The 18349-nt window shown below is 49.7% G+C and overlaps 1 protein-coding gene across 1 annotated transcript in view; it reads left to right on the top strand.

Annotated features, from left to right (window-relative positions):
- The window catches only part of Ppme1 (protein phosphatase methylesterase 1), a 58999-nt gene extending 47274 nt beyond the window's left edge, over positions 1–11725 (top strand). Inside the window, exons 9-14 of the mRNA XM_006982148.4 lie at positions 1854–1977; positions 5589–5718; positions 6851–6895; positions 8738–8802; positions 9332–9399; positions 10542–11725. Of these exons, the coding sequence (XP_006982210.1) occupies positions 1854–1977; positions 5589–5718; positions 6851–6895; positions 8738–8802; positions 9332–9399; positions 10542–10560 (451 nt within the window). The 3' untranslated portion in view covers positions 10561–11725. The remainder of the gene's footprint in view (positions 1–1853; positions 1978–5588; positions 5719–6850; positions 6896–8737; positions 8803–9331; positions 9400–10541) is intronic.
- Positions 11726–18349: the final 6624 nt, after the last annotated feature.

The following is an 18349-nucleotide window of genomic DNA, read 5'->3' as shown; positions in this document are numbered from 1 at the left end:
AAAACAACAAAAAACTAAAACCAAAACAGACGAAGTGTCTTGGTTAGGGTTTTCATTGCTGTGAAGAGACACCAAGACCACGGTTACAAAGGAAACATTCAATTGAGGTGGCTGCTTACAGTGTCAGAGGTTCGGTCTGTGGTCATCATGGTAGGGAGGAAGTTGGCAGGCAGGCGGACGTGCTGCAGGGGCTGAGGATGCTACATCTTGCAGGCAACAGGAAGTCACTGACTGTGTCACACTGAGGGAAGCTTGAGCAAGAGAGACCTCAAAGCCCACCCCCACAGTGACACACTTCCCCCAATAAGGCCACACTTTCTAATAGTGCTTCTCCCTTTGGGGGCCCCCCACTTTCCTTCAAACCACACACAGACTTAAAAAAAGACAAAAAACAAAACAACAAAAAAGTGCATGAAAACCATGGAGTCCATTTCATGATAGGCCTACGGGAAGACCTGCTACTGTTATCTGCTACAGGAACATAGCAATAATATACCTCCTCATGGCTACTACTATACCCTTAGTCCAGTGCCGTGCTCATCTCTCCCCAGAGTGGCGCCTGCCTGCAGTAGATGGTAAATAACAGAGATCCGCCACCAGACCGGTGGAGAGTGAGAGGTGTCCCGTCTGTTTCTCTCCCTTCCCCCACCCTTCGTATTCTCTGTTCCCTCTTGTCAAAATAAACTCTCTCTCATGCAGGGCAAACCCTGCCTCTAGCTGCCTCCAGGCCTCAGAACCCACACTCATACCTGTCTATATACATTTTCCTTTGGGTTTTCTCTAAAAGGAATCGTGGTACCAGCTGTTCATATAACAGTGATTTTTCTCCCTAATTACACAGTAAAGAGGTTCCATTTTTGTGATCGTTTGCTTGGTTAATTGTTTAGATTTGGCAGTTGGATACCTGTATATAAAGATCATGTCATTTCCACCCCTATTTACCCACTCTCATCCCTTCTTGCCAACAAGTCTCTCTTATGCTGTCATGTCTTGTTTGGATCTCTGTGAGTTCAAGGCCAGTCTGGTCTACAGAGCGAGATCCAGGACAGGCACTGAAACAACACAGAGAGACCCTGTCTCGAAAGAAACAACAACAACAGAAAGAATAAGAGGAGGAGGAGGAGAGGAAGAGGAGGAAGAGGAGGAGGAAGAGGAAGGAGAAGGAGAAGGAGAAGGAAGGAGAAGGAGAAGGAGAAGGAGAAGGAGAAAAGAAGAAGAAGAAGAAGAAGAAGAAGAAGAAGAAGAAGAAGAAGAAGAAGAAGAAGAAGAAGAAGAAGAAGAAAAAAGAAGAAGAAGAAGAAGAAGAAGAAGAAGAAGAAGAAGAAGAAGAAGAGGAGGAAGAGGAAGAGGAAGAGGAGGAGGAAGAGAAGGAGAAGGAGAAGGAGAAGGAGAAAAGAAGAAGAAGAAGAAGAAGAAGAAGAAGAAGAAGAAGAAGAAGAAGAAGAAGAAGAAGAAGAAGAAGAAGAAGAAGAAGAAGGAGGCGACTGTTTGGATCAGATGTTCCAACGTGCAGGGTTCTGCCAGCCATGGTCCTAGTACTCCCCAGTTTCTAGATGGCGGCTGTAACAGAACTTTTTGCTGTGTTCTTTGGCCCTTGTTCTTTTGTGAGAGGGAGCTGCTTTGCTTTAGGGTTTGTTGGGGCCGAACTTATATCCAGCCTTACGCACTTACAACTTTGTCTTAATGCTTCAGGACTACTTCATAGAATTACCGTGAGGGTCATATGAAAAATCCAGGAAAACCGACTGTCATGTCTTGGAAGATGCCATTCCCTTTTTATGGGTCCTTGTGGGCAAAAGAATATCTAAGATAATTTGATAAGACATTCATGAAAGTGTTTTTTTTCAATCTAGGTGTGAAGGTATTACAAGTCCAGAAGGCTCCAAATCCATAGTAGAGGGAATCATAGAGGAGGAAGAGGAAGAGGAAGAAGGAAGTGAGTCGGTAAACAAGAGGAAAAAGGAAGATGACATGGAAGTGAGTGAAGTGCTCATCCTTGGGAAGGTGGAGGGAGGAGGGCAGCAGAGACAGCCTTGTTGTTTCTGTCAGATTGCGTCCTATAGTGGAGACACCGTGGTGAGAGGTCATCAGGTGAGGGCACTAACGCTGGGCTCCAGTGAGAACACGGAACTGACTCCATGTGTTCCCATCGGTCGCCTCCTCACCAGCTCCTTCGCGCTCTGTAAAGGTGTGCCTGTGGTTTCTCTTAGGGAAAAGAAATCTCGGTTCCAAGCTTATCCTGTGACCGCCCTGCTCCTACTGACTCTGCCGTGCGTCTGTCAGTCCATCTGCGGTGTGGACTCGCGGTGATACGGTGATAGAACTCTTGGAGTTGTGCAGTTTAAGTCCTGTAACTGAGCCACATTTAAAGGGGCTATAGACCCTGACAGTCAGCGCTGACTCCTGTTGTCTCTAATTATATGGAAACCATTTCCCAAGCAGGCAGATTGTTTAGTTTATGTCTGTGTAAGTAGTGAGTTTCGGCAGAGCAGTCTGTTTGAGGCTAGTGATGGGAAGTACAGCTTTGCGGGGTGGTTAGTGCCTTTCTAAGGCATGTGGTAAGTGTCTTCTTAGTGGTCGGTAATATTGGTATTACCACACACTCCCTTGCCTTTGGGGGTGCTACTGTTAGCAAGAAGATTACATTTTTTAAAGGGTTTTTTGTTTTGTTTTTTAAGACAGGGTTTCTCTGTGTAACAGCTCTGGTTGTCCTGGAACTTGCTTTGTAGTCCAGACTGGATTCAAACTCACAGAGATCCACCTGCCTCTGCCTCCTGAGTACTGGGATTAAAGGCGTGTGCCACTACTGCCCGGTTTTTAAAGTATTTTATGTTTAATGAGGATCTTCCTGCCATCCTTGAGATCACTGATCAGAATAATGCTTTATACTACTTTAGAATTTACAAATATATAAATCATCTGTTTTTCATCTGTTTGGGCCTCAAAACATGTTATAAGGTGAAGGGAGATTTTTCTCTCATATTACAACACAGAAGCATCTTAACTCATAAATTAGACTTGAGAGTCGGAGGCAGAGGGATCACAAATTCAAGGCCTGCTTGGACTACAGAATGAGTTTGGAGCCTGGTCAGTTTAGGGAACTTGTCTTAAAAACTCCAAGAACAACGGAAGTCAAAGGGCTGGGCCTATAGCTCCGTGGGGACACCCACAAGCATGCAGAGGCCCTAGGCATGCCCAGTACCGCGCTCTCCACCCACAATGCAGGGTCTGCCCAAGGAAATTAGCAAACGGAAGCTTGGAAACCATGGCAGTGAATTACATTTCCCTGTCATGGCCGTCTCACCCTCACCCTCACCAGCTGTTATTGAGCTCTTCGTTGTAGAGACCACTGTACCCCTTGGTACAGGTACTCACTCTTAGTCACACAGAAACCTAGAGCACGTCGTTTAGATGCTCCTGACTTTTAATGCCTGTTCTTTGTTCTTGGCAATGTGTTAAAGTAAGCACCATCATATGATTTTATAAACTTCAGAAGTGTTTGAGGGGGCAAGCTGAAGTCATTAAGCACTGACTATCCATAAGCAGTCCCTTCCCATTTCTCCTAGTTCTCCTAGCCAGAACAATCACTAATCTGTGAATTTGCTTAATCTGAACATTACATAAAAATGCATGCTTTTCAAGGTTCACCCATGTTGTTGCATGCATCATACATCAGTGTTTTCTTTATTTATATGTCTGAAAAATATTCCATTGTATGCATAATGCTATATTTTAATATGTTCATCAATTGATGAATATGTAGATTTTTCTATAGCTTTTCTATTATGAATAATGCTGCTGTGAATATTTATTTCAACTTTGTGTGTGGACATCGATTTTTTTATTCAGGTGTGTGTATGTGAGCAGGGAATTGCTAGATGAGGTGGGAACTGTGGGAACTCTGGGAGAACTGTTTTCAGAAGGCTGGGATACTTTTTGGTGGGCATGAAGTAGTATCTCATTGTGGGAGGTCTGGGTTTGGTTGGTTTGGGTTTTGTAAGATACTATTTATTCCAAGCTGGCCTCAAACTAGCAGTTCTCCTGCCTCAGCTCCGGAATGTTTGGACTATGAGCAGATGCTGCCACAGCAAGCCCCTGTTTACAGTTTGCCTGTGCTATTGGGCGTCTTTGCACCGCTTATTGCCCGCCTGGGTCTGCCTTCTCTTGCATGTGACTGTGCGTGTTCAATTATCTCATCACCGTCCCCACAATCCTCGTGACCCTGTGTCTCAGTGGTCCTTTGCTGAGACCTCTGTTTCATTTGTCTGTCTTTGATGGCAGTATCAAACTTTCTTGGGTTTTTTTTTTGTTCTTAAGGCCTCACACGCTGGGCTGTGGTGGCGCACACCTTTAATCCCAGCACTCGGGAGGCAGAGCCAGGCGGATCTCTGTGAGTTCGAGGCCAGCCTGGGCTACAGAGTGAGTTCCAGGAAAGGCACAAAGCTACACAGAGAAACCCTGTCTCAAAAAACAAAAAAAACAAACAAAAAACAAAAGCCTCACACATGCAAAACCTCTGCCACTGAGCTCTACCCCTAAGTCCCAAACTTTTAATCCTGCAGCTTGCAACAGTTTTGAAGTCAAGAAGTATGAGTTCTCCAGTTTTCTTCCTCTGTTGCAAAGTTGGTTGGTTATTCAGAATCATACATAATCTTAGACAATTTTAGGATCATTAAAAATATCTTTACAAAACACAGTTTAACCTTGAATAGGGATTTCACTGAGTCTGTGGGTCACTTTGGGTGGTGTGGACATCTTAGTCACCCTGATCTTCAGCATACTGTGTCATCTCATGTCTACATCTGGGTTTTCATGTTGTAGTTGATGCAGTCTCCCAATCACTTATTTTGGCTACAATAATAAATATTTAACTTATTTCCATGTCACAGGAAAGAATGGGACTCACTTTTTAGTTCACCTAATATTTGGTAGCACACTGTGTGCTCATCCAGTTGTCAAGAGAAGACAGATGTTGACTTTTTCATATTTGCCATATTGCCTTAGATGACCGTTGCTGGTCATCATCACAAATCTGAAATGGGAAGAAGTACTCTCCTCACACGTCAGCTTGTTCTTCCCCGTGGTCTGTCACGCTTGTCTCAGGGATCCCAGCTGGAATGTCACTTTCTGCTTTTTCTTTCACTTAGGTTTTTTCTTTTGTTTTGTTTTACTACAGTGTGGTCTTTGTATATGTTCTTTTGTTGATGTGTCCTTTTTACTCACTGGTATAGGAAAAGCTCCATCTTGGATCAATAATTAACTGCCTTTGTGATCTTTACAAAGTTTCCTAAAGTCATAGAAGTTGTTGGTATGTTGGACCAAGTCTGGAGTACCAGCCATTTGGGAAGGTGAGGCAGGAGACTCACATGTGAGCCAGGAGAAACCAAAGAGGAGTGAGAAAGAGAAGGCCAGGTTATCCAGGAGAGGCTGCACCAGCCTGCAGCAGTTCAGGAAGTCAAATGGACCCTGAGCTTCGGGCTCCAGTGGGTCCTGGAGAAGTGCTAACTAGTTCCTCCTCCCCCATAGACCTGCTTTCTGCCTGCTCTTCAGGGCTTGCCCGCAGCCTCACTCTGCTTTTATTCCTGCAGACCAAGAAGGACCATCCCTACACCTGGAGAATTGAACTGGCAAAAACAGAAAAGTACTGGGATGGCTGGTTCCGGGGCTTATCCAACCTCTTTCTTAGTTGTCCTATTCCCAAACTGCTGCTCTTGGCTGGTAAGTGTGTGTGCGTGTGCGTGTGCGTGTGCGTGTGCGTGTGTGTGTGTGTGTGTGTGCATGTGTGTGTGCATGTGTGTGTCTGCTTGGCTGGAATAATCAAATACCATAGGTTGGATGACTAAAGCCTTTTTTCTCGAAGTCTGGGGGCTGAATGTGTAAGGTGAGGGTAGGAGTCGGGTTAAGTTCTCAGAGCTCTCTTCCTGGTCCGCAGACCTTCCTCTGCCTTCACACGGCTGAGAGAAAGCAAGACAGCTTTCTGGTGTCTTTCACAAGGGCACTGCTCTTATTGTGTCAGAGACCCCCACCCTCACAACCTCATTTTGCCTTTTTGTAGACCCTATCTTCAAATACACTGGGGCCTAGGGCTTCACCATGAATGGTGGGGGACCGTTCTGGCCATAGAAATGTGAGTACTGTCACCTAGATGTGACCTTATTAGAGCTATTAATATTAACTAAATAGGTAGTGACTTCTAAAGTGGAGAATTATCCTTGTTCCCCTTGCTTCCCCATATTCAGACCTACACCTAACGGGGTGTAAACACCCTTCCGTGGTACATGGTGTCGGCCTAGCCTTGACCTGCTCAAACCCGACTCCTAGAGCTACAGATAGTGCTGTAGCAGCAGCATTCCGAATACTGTGAGAATTGAGACAGTAAAACCTTGTTTTCATATAAATATCTTTAAATGAACATGATTGAAGCTAGAGTTAAGAATATTTGTTATTCTTGCAGAAAACCCGAATTTGGTTCCTACTACCCACATTGTGGCTCACAACTGTCTGTAACCAGTTCTAGGGGATCCGACACCCTTTTCTGACCTCTATAGGTGCCAGGCATATATGCGGTACACATATATACATGTAGGCAAAACACTCAAATACATAAATAAAATAACTAAATCAAGAAGAAGAAGAAGATGATGATGATGATGATTATTGCCCAGAAATCTCAACCTGAAAAATTTCGTCTGGTGAGAATGTGCCTGTGGGAATGAGGAACATGTCAGTCTGGATTGAGGGTGCAGTGGTGTTTATAGTTCTCAGGCTGTGTTTACTCAGTGCTCAGTGAAACCTATTTGACGAGGCCTCTTCTAGGGAACTACTCACAGATTCTCCTGTTTTGTTCTAGGTGTTGATAGATTGGATAAAGACCTGACCATAGGCCAGATGCAGGGTAAGTCATCCAGAAATTGTGCCCATGGATCCTTTTCCGAGGGCGGGGAACTGGGCAGCTGCCATTTGAAAATTAATATTCTGAGATAGTGAGGTACAGTGGGGAGAGTGTGGGTGTTGGAGTCGACCTCCAATGGACCGCCACCTCTTCCAGCCACCAGGGACGATGGGCAAGTATCTTCCCTTTTCTGAAGAATGTTTCTCACTGCCCCCATCTGACAGTGAGAGTTATTACTCTAGCTGTGTTTCCAGGGTGGAAGGATGCAAATGAGGTCATGCACCCGAAAATTATTAAGTTTTACATAGGTGTCTAACATTGTGAACAGACATGGTTTTCTTACATTCATAGTTTTTAGAGAAGAGAAATAGTGTAGGTACTAAATGGTGTAAGGTCTGTTGGAAGACGTGGTGAGGAGGGAGAAGAGAGAGCTTCATCATGGGGGTGAGTTTTAGACACTGCTTTCCTAGTAACTTGTATCAGCTGGAATGTTCTGAATGTGTAAAATGAGAGCATTGATGCCAGCCTCAAAGGGAGTACAAAGTATACTGGGTCTGAGCACACCCATGAGCATGAGCGTGAGGGCTGTGCAGCAGTGGATGTTATATGCTGTAACACCTGTCAGTGGGTGCTCTGTGTTAGAATCACATTCATTAACAATATAAGAGCTCTGAGGGAGAGGCACCTCCTGCAGGAGAACGGCCGTTAATAGGCTTAATGAATGGTGTGGCCTCAGTTCCTTCACTAATTCCACAGCCTTGGACGAGACATTGCCTTAGTCATAGCTTGTTTCATTACCTGTGTGATTGTAGACGCAGCTTTAGCAGAGGGTAGAATAGACACTGAAAACATGGACTACTGTACAGCTTACACGAGAGCCACAGAGACATCTCCAACTTTCTTACGTTGTAAATGGAAAAACTGGGTTTCGGAGAGTTAATCAGCCCCACCCTGTCCTTAGCATTGAACTGGAGTCTTTGGGTGCCGGGCAAGCATCTGCCCCTCATGCTCAGCCAGCTCAGCTCTAGTCCCTCCTTTTTTTCTTTTTCTCATTGCTGGACACCAAACCCTTGGACCAACACACACCAGGAAAGCTGCATGTCCAGCTGCTGTTCACTCTTAAAAACGGCCACACTAGGGGTTGGGTGTAATCCAGGTAGTGTTTGAGTAGCATGCTTGGGGCCAACTTTCAATCCTAAGCCCACCCCCCACCCCCTCCAAGGATCACCATAAGTTTGTGAGCTTGCAGTGTGCTGGGAGGCAGTGTGAGAAAGCACACTGTTTAATACTCCTCGGCTGTCTTTTACACTAATCCATTTCAGCATTCTTAACATAGCTTACAGAGCCCCAAATGGCCTCGGTTTTCCAGCCCAGCCCCATTGCGGGCCACTCAAATCAGCACCATGCCAAGCTTCTTTATTCCATGGCTCACTGCCACTTGAAGCCTTCTCTTCTGTAGGGGGGCCATTCTTTCTGTGCGAAGCCTGTCTGGGTACCTGCTGGCTCCGGAAGCTCTTCCCACACCTTTACAGCCTCCGTACCCATTCTGTCCTTTGGGACTACATCTACAGTAGTGCTGTGTTTTCCTCTCCCGCTGGCCTGACTCCTGTGAGGACAGGAGCTGAGTTTTCTGCCCAAAGGAAATTTACACCAAAGTGGATACAGAAGGAGAGGGTGAAAAGTGAAGGGACCAGGAACGAGGTTACAGTTACACTCAGCAGACTGGGAGCTGTGTCCAGAGTGTCCTGAGGGAAGGTCCTCCTGGGCTGCCCAGTGACCTGAGAGGTCCAGGGCTGATAAGCGGAGGGCTTTTGTCCCTGAAGTGGCCTGCTTGTCTCTCTCTAGGGAAGTTCCAGATGCAGGTCTTACCGCAGTGTGGCCATGCAGTCCATGAGGATGCCCCTGACAAGGTTGGTGCCTAGAGTGGACAACGGGGGTGGGGGTGGGGGGTGGGAGTTGGCATTTCACAGAAAGTAGGGTAGCCCGTGTCTCAGGGTCTTCTGAAGCTGCTGCTTGCAGACCTTTGTGGGCTGCCAGCTCCCCAAGCCCCTGGGTGAGCGTCGGTGGTCTTGGCTTTGTATGTCTGGGCCGAGGAGCCGTTGACACCCTCCGTTTCATCGACGGCCCTGTGGCTAAGAGCTGCCTGTTATCCCTAAAACCAGACAAGGGTAATTGGAGCAGGCACTGCACCCTAAATTCCAGTTACAGTCAGAGATTAATAGGGGCTCTTCCGAGATTAAAAGGTCCTGTTCCCCTCCACCTCCCTGGAGCCGCCCCTTGAGAGAGAGCCCTGGTCCAGGTTCTTTTGCTCTTCAGCTACCCAGACAGTAGTGTGAATGAGGACAGCAGTGAGCTGACCCTCTGACAGAAGCCCCCGGGGCTTGCAACGGAAGCCCAGCACTTGCCTCCACGGGGCCTAGAATGCCTCTTCCTTTCCAGGTAGCTGAAGCTGTTGCCACTTTCCTGATCCGGCACAGGTTTGCAGAGCCCATCGGAGGATTCCAGTGGTGAGTACAGGAAGGCACCGGAGTCTAGCCCCTCAAAACTCAAGAATCTGGCAGGCTGTGGATATCACTTTCTTAGCCCTATCCGGTCTGCCTCCTGAAGTGGGGTGTGTTTTTCTTGGCTGTATGTGGGTCCAGTGGGGTCTGGCTTTGAGTCATGCCTTATCTGCTGCCATGAGGTGTCTGTTCTCTGCGGAGGCTGGAATGGGAGTCAGCCTTTGCCAGAAATGTCTGTTCTGCCCCCTGCTGAGCAGGGCTGGGCAGGCCATGGAGATTGTATAGGAGTCTAGATGGGGGTTTCACTCCCTGCACCCCTGACAGTTGGGGGAGGGGATCCTTTGTTGGTGTCGGGAGGGATCTTCTGCACTACAGCAGCACCCTGGCCTCTGCCCACTGTCTTCCAGGAACACCTCCTAAGCTTAATTCTGCCAACCAGAAATGCTTCAGGCGGTACCATGTATGGGGTGGGGGGCAAAAGTGAGACAGTGGCTGGTCTGGAGGGGAGTGGGCAGCCCCATCCCGATGGGCTGCGTGTTACTAGGGGGATGAGTTGGGCTGAAGGAGAGACGTGCTGACCCACACATTAGGGGGTTCTGGCCTATCAGGAGTGTCTGTTCTGCACTTGGAGGGGGCCCTAGCTTCCCAGCCTGTGTGTCACGTGAGTTATCACTCTTGTCAGCCTCCTCTCGGATTTGGTGAGGTGTTTGGGGGAACTTGTGCCTTACCACGGAAAGTTTGAAAAAGAAATGTCTTCTGCCTTAGACATCTCTCACTGCCAGGCCATGGGAGAGGAGAGAGATAGGAGCGGTGGGCGGCAGACATGACAGGGACCTGTACAGTGAAGCAGGAAGGGGATGGTCTGTGCTGTCTGCCCCTCCCTTAGCTGACCATCCATGGACCCTGGGAATCAACATGAAGATGCAGTTTCTCAATAAAGTGTTTGGGGGCTTCTGACCTCCGGGGTCTGGGCCAGATGAACCATCCACTGAGGGCAGCACCCCTGTCTAGCCCCATGTGGGGCTGGGGAGAGATGGGGAGGCCTGCAGGGGCCGTGGTGGTCACTGGGGAGGGTCCTGGAGAAAGGAGCGAGGGGGTGAAAGCTCATGATGGTCCCATCTGTAACGTCCCCTTTCTACCCTTGACAGCGTGTTTCCTGGCTGTTAGTGACCTGCTGTCCACCCTCCCTCTCCATTGAGCTCTGTTGTAAATACATCGCACCAGAGGCCACTGTGACGCCGCCGACGCCAACGCCGTCTCCTCCCATCCCACCCAGCCACGTGACACCGGCTCCCTGTAGAGGGGCATCCCCAGATGTACAAACCCTCTCTGTATAACTGTCAAAAGCATTGTTTTCCAGGGCCCTGTCCAACAGCGGCCTGCGCAGTCTGGGGTCCCCAGCTCTTCCCTCCCCTTGTGCTCCCTGCCTTACCTAGGGTGAAGCCTTCACTCCCTAGGCCCCTGTCCCTGGCATCCGGCAATGTACCTGGGTCCATAAGTCTCCCCAGGCTCAGGGATCTCCATTCCTTGAGGATGTTCTTGGCATGGTCCTGCCCTACCTCATGGGATGGGCAATGCACACACTGGCCCTTGTTTTTCCCTTTCAAATAAAACACCAGTCAGGTACCTTTATCCCAGTCTTAACTGTTCCAAGTCTGGAAGAGTCAGAGTGACCAGGGTTCCGGCCTTAGGTTCAGGGAGAGGTAGTAGATGATAGCAAGCATCCCAAGACCCCGCCTGTAAGCCAGGTCCAGCCAGTCCAAGCACATAGCTTCCCGTCTGGGTGAGCACTGCCCCACTCCCACATGTCTGGGCACCTGCCCTGGGCCGAGGCCAGGCTGCTCCAAGAGCCTCATGAGCCCTCATCTGCCACAGAGCAGCCCAGGTTAAACACCGCCCACGCACAGAGCCACAGGCTAAAGCCCGTGGAATTGTTTTTAATGATGGCATTTAACCGTTTTCATAGTTGGCTCCTGAAGGTGTGCCAAGTGCCGCTTGCCTCTTCCAGACCCACGGCTTCTCGCCCCACTTGTGGTTTCCATGTTCCTGTGTAGAAACATCATGGACTAGCATCCCCAGTCTTCGCCCTCATCCAGCTGCCTCGTCCCAGCACTGCGGCCTCCCCTGCTGCCCAGGCACGCCATTTCCCGGGCAGGGAGGGCAGCCCCTGAAGCCCATCTTCTGTGACTGTCGTAGGTGACGTGTAGCCCTCTCCAGTCCTCACCCAACAACTTCCTACCCTGTCCTGCTGCACGGTCCAGAGTCTGGGGCCGACTGGGTTTCTTTGTTATTTATGATCTTGTTAAAGAAAATAAATATCTCCCAACCTCTACTTTTGTTGATCTGGCTAGGAACAATGCCTCTTCTCCATACTCTGCCAGTGTCGGTCCGTGCTCCTTCCTGTAAGCAGATACTCACCTGTGTTCCTGTGAAGAACCCTAGTGAAACTCTGGGATGGACACACACAGTGGGGTGCTAGGAAGAGGATTACCAGGGAGGTGAGGGGGACGAGTGGAGGCAAAAATGATAGGCTGTCTTTTTCCTCAGCCTGTCAGTGTCTTCCTCAGATCGGATTCCAGAAGATAGACAGAACCTGTCTCTACTGCAGCCCAGGGAACCTGGAGTCTGGTCTCAGCTCAGCTGTGGAGAAAAGGACGGACTGCCTCTGTGACTTCCATTACTCATGCCTTCACTTAGGCCCTGTCATCTCCATCTGTTCTGAACGTCTCTCCCAGGTGACCAGGAGCCTTTTAAGTGCGTGGTTCCAGCTCAGTAGGAGGTTGGAGCAAGCAGGTGCAGGTTGCCCAGAGCACACTCAGTTCTGGCCTCTTCCCTTTATTCTCACATTGTTCGCGGCCATGCCCTGTGCCTTCTTATGCCCCTCTTTCCATCCCAGCTGCTCCCTGACCTGGGTCTCCTCATCTCTTGTCTAAATTACTACCTTACCCTTGCAGGTTTCCTGCTCCTGCCCCTGGCCCGGGGTTGCTCTCCACATACCTACTTCAGCAGTGAGCACCTAGCCCCGGGACGGGAGGACCCTGTGTGTTCGAGTAGATGAGCTGACAAAGCTCCGGGTCTGAGCCACTCGTGCCAGCCTCGCCGGGAGGTTTGATGCAGGTTTTATCCTTACCCATTCTTGTTAAGTCAGGACTGATCTGCGTTTCTCAAGTCCATCCATCCTGGAGAGGCTGGAGAGGCTGGAGATTGAATGCTCACTGTGACCAGATAAAGCAGGGCACCCTGCCAGAGAAGCACCCACCTTCCATGCCATCTGATTTCTGCCACCCATCTTTTGCGATTGCCTTTGGGCTGCATGCCCTGTTGCCTGCAGGGGGCAGCATGATCACTATGGTTTTGTTCATGAGGCAAAGCTAGGATTATTCATTTTGAACATCATCGAATTTACTTGACGTTGAATCCTCAGAAGAACCCGTAGGATCGTTGTTGACATTCATTTTACAGGTATGGAGACATTTAAATGTTTATGTGGCTCAGAAGTGACAGTGTCAGAGCCCAAACCCAAGTGGTTTCTACAGCATGCTGCCTCCTGAGCAGTAGAAGGGACCCCCTGGCAGAAGTTCCCTGGGAGTGGGACTGTGCATTATTTACCCATCCCCGAAGGTCCCAGTGACAAACTAAAACTTAATTCTAAGGAAGTTCTCCCTGGGAACTAATGAGTTTATTGGGCTAACTATAGAGCACGGGTGAGGAGTCACTGACAGGCCTGGGGGACTCCAAAGCAGCCACTGGAGAGTCTTCACCAAGCATGGATGTTGGTTCTCAGGGGAGGGGCCAGTGTCTTCCTCTTCCCATTGGGAATGTCAATCAACAAACCCAGCTGTGGTGATCATTTGCAAGCACAGCTGAACTGAAGATGGCAGCTGTTTTGCTCAGAGAACATCAGCCCCAGAAGAACAGAAGGAGGATGACCGAAGAAATGAGGCCTGGTTGTCTGGTGGGTGGAGGCTGCGAATGAAGTGTTGGTTGAGCTCTGTTAGGGACTGTAAATAGACGTGTTGTCTGTGACCATCAATATAGGCATCCTCTCCAATTAAAGGCAAGGTGACTGAGGTTCAGAGATGAGGAATTGGCTTGCCCACAGCCACAACTAGGGTGAGTTCCAAAGATCAGATGTCCACTTCTGATGTCTAATGAGCACCAACTGTGTGCTAGCCATTAAGAATACCCATCAGATCCTATAGACAATCAAGGAGATCCCAGTGAGGAGGGATTTGAGTGAGGGGTTGCTTCGGGGATAAAAACAACATATTTGAGTCAAACCAAAGGTTGTTCTATCCCTAAAGGAAGTCAAATGGGCAGGAGAGCTGAACTAGGGAGCTGGCTCACTCGGCAAAGTGCCTGCCATACAGACATGAAGACTTAAGTTCAGATTCCCAGCATCCATCCATGTAACCAGCCAGGCACAAGGCAGCAGTGGATCTTCCCCAGAGGGAAGTCACCGTGGTAACGTGTGGATGGGAGAGTGGGCCCGACTCGTGTCCGTCAGTAACGAGGCAGCTGTAGGGTAAGGTAACAGTAAGGATGTCTGAGAAAGTCATAAGGAGTCATACTGTTAACCATGTACAAAAACCAAACCAACCTGAAGTTCTGTGCTGACTAGTCTATGTCGGCTTGATACAGCTAGAGGTAGCTGACAGGAGGGAACTCAGTTGAGAAAAGGCCTCCATAAGATGGGCCTGTAGGGTATTTTCTTAAATAGTGATTGATGGGAGGGTGGTACCACCCTGGGCTGGTGGTCCTGGGTTCCATAAAAGCAGGCCGAACAGTCTACGATGACCAAGCCAATAAGCTGCACCCCTCCATGGCCTCTGCATCAATTCCTGCCTCCAGGTTCCTGCCCTACTTGAGTTCTTGTCCTGACTTCCTTCAGTGATGAGCGAGGATGTGGAAGTGTAAGCCAAATAAGCCGTTTCCTCCCCAGGTTGCTTTGGTCATGGTGTTTCGTCACAGCAATAGTAACCCCAACTAAGACAAATACACTCGAACCTAAGTCTGTGTACATATATAGTTTAAATGAACTCTTCTGGGCTGACAGCATTCCCTCCAAGAGCCAAAGACCACCTAACAAAAACTCCACCACCACCAGTCATGAGAAGACTCTTTTGAATTGTTGGCCAGGGTTGTCCAGAAGACCCCCAAAACATCCAGGCTATTGCTGTCGTCTTTGGTTGACTCCCAGAGATGCAAGTAGGTCCCCATTGCCGAAGACAACATGTCCTTCAGACCCTGAGCTAGAGCTGACGGGGCATTTGCTGCGAGATTGTGTCTCTTAGTAATATCAGAAGCTACATTCCTAAAGTCTCACCATCATGACTGCCTAAACATGAGCTGAACAAGAACGACACCAATAGTCAAGCCAAAGTGGATGGGGAAAAGACCATGAGGCCTCAAACCTACACGAAGAACTACAGGCAGCTAAGGAACACTGAGAACTGGAGAAATAGTCCCTTCCCCAGGGAGGAGCACACCAATTGGTTAGCCAGTAACAAGTGGTCAGCTCTGAAAACACACAGTAATATAGACCGAGCAGATTGTGTGTGTGTGTGTGTGTGTGTGTGTGTGTGTGTGTGTGTGTGTGTGTGTGTAAATTCCTAAAGGAATTTTTTTAAAAAGCAGCCGTGGGCCACGGAAAAAGGATGTACCAAATTAAAGAGGGCCACCGTGATGGGAAGAATTGTGTGGGTCTTTTGGAGGTGGAACAAACAAACAAACAGGGTCGGAAAGAGAAGTCAGGAGACCACCATGCTGGACTGAGAGGCCTGCTGACAGCTGGGGGTTAGGAGTGAGAAGAGCTCAGGACACTAGGAAGGAAGCCACAGGGCTGGAGAGAGGGCTCCATGGTTAAGAGTACTTGCTGCTCTTGCACAGGACCTGGGTTCAGTTTCTAGCACTCACATCAGGGTGCTCACAACTGCCTGTAACTCCAGCTCCAGGGGACTTGATGCCCTTTTTGTGGCTTCGGCAGTCACCTATATGCATGTGCACATACTAACACACGCGCGCGCGCACACACACACACAAACACACACACACACACACACACACACACAAATAAAAATAAAAAATAAAATTTAAAAAGGAAAGCATTAAGAGTCTAAGATGGCATCAGGGGACGCCCAGGGCATCCCCTCCTCCCTTGTAGGTACACATTGAAAGGGTATAAGGCGCTGGATACCGCAGCGGCTGTGGCAGTGCTGGTTTGGAGCCATGGTTTCCAGAGTTAGAATGGGCTTTATTAGAAGAGGGGATAGGACAGGAGAAGCCAGGCCTGGCAAAGAGGAAAAAGAGAGGGGCACAGAGAGGCGGGGGGAGGGGGAGAGACCAAGAGAGCGTGTGGGGGTGCACGTCCAGCTTTTAGGCTGGGATGCAGTCGCCTGCTGATGACGCCAGATGAGACACACACACACACACCCCAGCTGGGCGTATACAGAATCCTTACACACATATCTGTGTTCTGGGAGCCAGATGAGACCCCCCCCAAGCTGGGCATTTACAGAATCCTTACACACATATCTGGTCTGGGAGCCAGACGAGACCCCCCCCCAAGCTGGGTGTATACAGAATGCTTACACACATATCTGTGGTCTGGGAGCCAGACAAGGACATCCCCCCAAGATGGGCGTATACAGAATGCTTACACACATATCTGTGGTCTGGGAGCCAGATGACACACACACACACGCACACACACACACACACACACACACACACCACTGGGCATTTACAGAATCCTTACACACACATCTGTGGTCTGGGAGCCAGACAAGACCCCCCCCCCCCAGCTGGGCATTTACAGAATCCTTACACACACATCTGTGGTCTGGGAGCCAGACAAGACCCCCCCCCCAGCTGGGCATTTACAGAATCCTTACACACATATCTGTGGTCTGGGAGCCAGACGAGGACCCCCCCCCCAAGCTGGGCGTATACAGAATGCTTACACACATATCTGTGGTCTGGGAGCCGACTGTAGCCTTGTCTAGCCATCTGCTGCATCAGCCACCAGAATCTAACACACTGTAGCCTGGGTGTAGGGCTCAGCAAGTTAGGCCATCTCCGCACCCTTAGATCGCCAGCTGGCTTCCTCTTCCCACAGAGAGGTTTTGCTAGAAAACCCCAGGTTGGAGCCTGAGACTAGCCTATCAGTTAGCATCTCCCAAGGTGGGTGGCCTGAGCCACTAACTGAGGGTGAAAAGAAGTGTTTCCGATGGTCAGGGAAGATGCCACCTCCTGAGGACCAAGAAGCCTGAGCATAGGATAACAAATGTCACTTACAACCTGGGAGACCCCACCCCTCTGAGGAACAGGAAGGCAGGCGAGTTGGCCATGACTTCTGCAGGTGAGAGGCAGCTCTGACCCAGAAATGATTGGCCCAAGGCTGCATAGCAGTGTCCTGGATCAGGCGGCAACTCGCAGCCCAGTGTACACCTGACTACCAGAGCCACACCAGAGGCATGGGCAGGGGTGAATGCGTGGATGGTCCCACGGTGGTTTGGGTGAGAGCGGCCCCCACAGACTCACGTGTTTGAATACTTAACCCCAGCTGGTGGAACTGTTCGGGAGGGATTAGGACATGGCCTTGTTGAAGGAGGTTCATCACCCAGGGGCCAACTTGAAGTTTCAAGAGACTTGTGCCATTCCGGGTTTCCCTCTCTGCCTCATGGTTGAGTCATAGATGTGAGCCCTCAGCCACTGCTGTAGTGTCATGCCTGCCTCCTGCCACGCTCCCCACCACATGGTCATGAACTACCTTCTGAACCGATAAGCCCCAAATACACTTCCTTCTGTATGTCTTGGTCACGATGTCTTAACACAGCAACAGAGAGGGAACTATGACAGGCTTGGTGACAGAAGTCCCTTTCTCACTAGGCAGGTGACCACGGTTGTCACAACTGCACAGGAAGCACTTTTACCCGCCGAGGCGTCTCACGACCCATGGTCTCTGGGATCACGGCATCTGCGTAAGCTCCCGGTGGGCACCATTGCTACGATTCACTCGGACTAAACCAGTGACTGAGAAAGAGGCCTGAGCTTAGAGCAGTGGGTGGTCCCGGTGCAGTGGAGCTTTCTCTCAGGCCAACTCCTGTGGGACCAGAAGAGGCAGGGTCTAACAGTGACAGTCATTTGGTGATTTCCCGGCACACTCCACATAAATACATCCCACGTTCTGAAGCCGGACATGAGAACGTCAGAGTCCTCACTGGAAGTGAGAGCACATGTCAGCAGAGCATGGGGAAGGCAGAGGTTAGGTGTGAGGAACAGAGTCTAACTGCCCAGTCCTTTCCCTGGTGGCGTCTTCTGAGCAAAGCACACCCACATCCGGGGAGGAGCCCGGGCCGGCCAGCCTCGGTATCTCTTGGCACAAACATTCAGTCACCACCGTCCCCTTTACCGCTGCTCACTTGGCCTCTGGCAGTGAGGGCCTCGGCAGGCTTTGCCTGTAAAACTTCTGCTTCTGCCTGCTTATTTCAAACCTGCCCCTTTGTGTGGGGTGGGGTGGGGTGTCTAAGAATGCAGGCAAGTGCTTAGGGGGTTCTGAGAGTCCAGGCAAGTGTGGAGATGCAGTGAGATGCGGCTCCAACAGAGGCATCTACAGAGCACAGGGGACCGGGAAAGCAAGTGGCCCACATTAACACAGGAATGACATCTGCTCAGGTCACAGGAGCATCAGCAGGGGGACACAGGGGGGACACAGAGGACTGGAAAGAGTGGTCAGGGAAAGCCACTCAAAGGGACCCTGTGGAATGAGGGAGGCTCCCCAGAATGGGGAGGCCTGAGAGGGGGGAGAGATGGTGCTGTGGAAGAACAGAATGTCGGCGAGTCCAGAACAGGGCAACAGGAGGGGGGGGGGGGCTGGCCCACAGGAACATCCATCAATAGCACTACTTTGGTTTTTCTCGTTCAACATCATGGAAGACTATTCTGTTAGAAGAGG

The sequence above is a fragment of the Peromyscus maniculatus genome, chromosome 1 (genome assembly GCF_049852395.1).
Source record: "Peromyscus maniculatus bairdii isolate BWxNUB_F1_BW_parent chromosome 1, HU_Pman_BW_mat_3.1, whole genome shotgun sequence".
Taxonomy (NCBI): domain Eukaryota; kingdom Metazoa; phylum Chordata; class Mammalia; order Rodentia; family Cricetidae; genus Peromyscus; species Peromyscus maniculatus.
The sequence above is the reverse complement of the archived record's forward strand: the minus strand, read 5'-3'. Positions and strand labels throughout refer to the sequence as shown.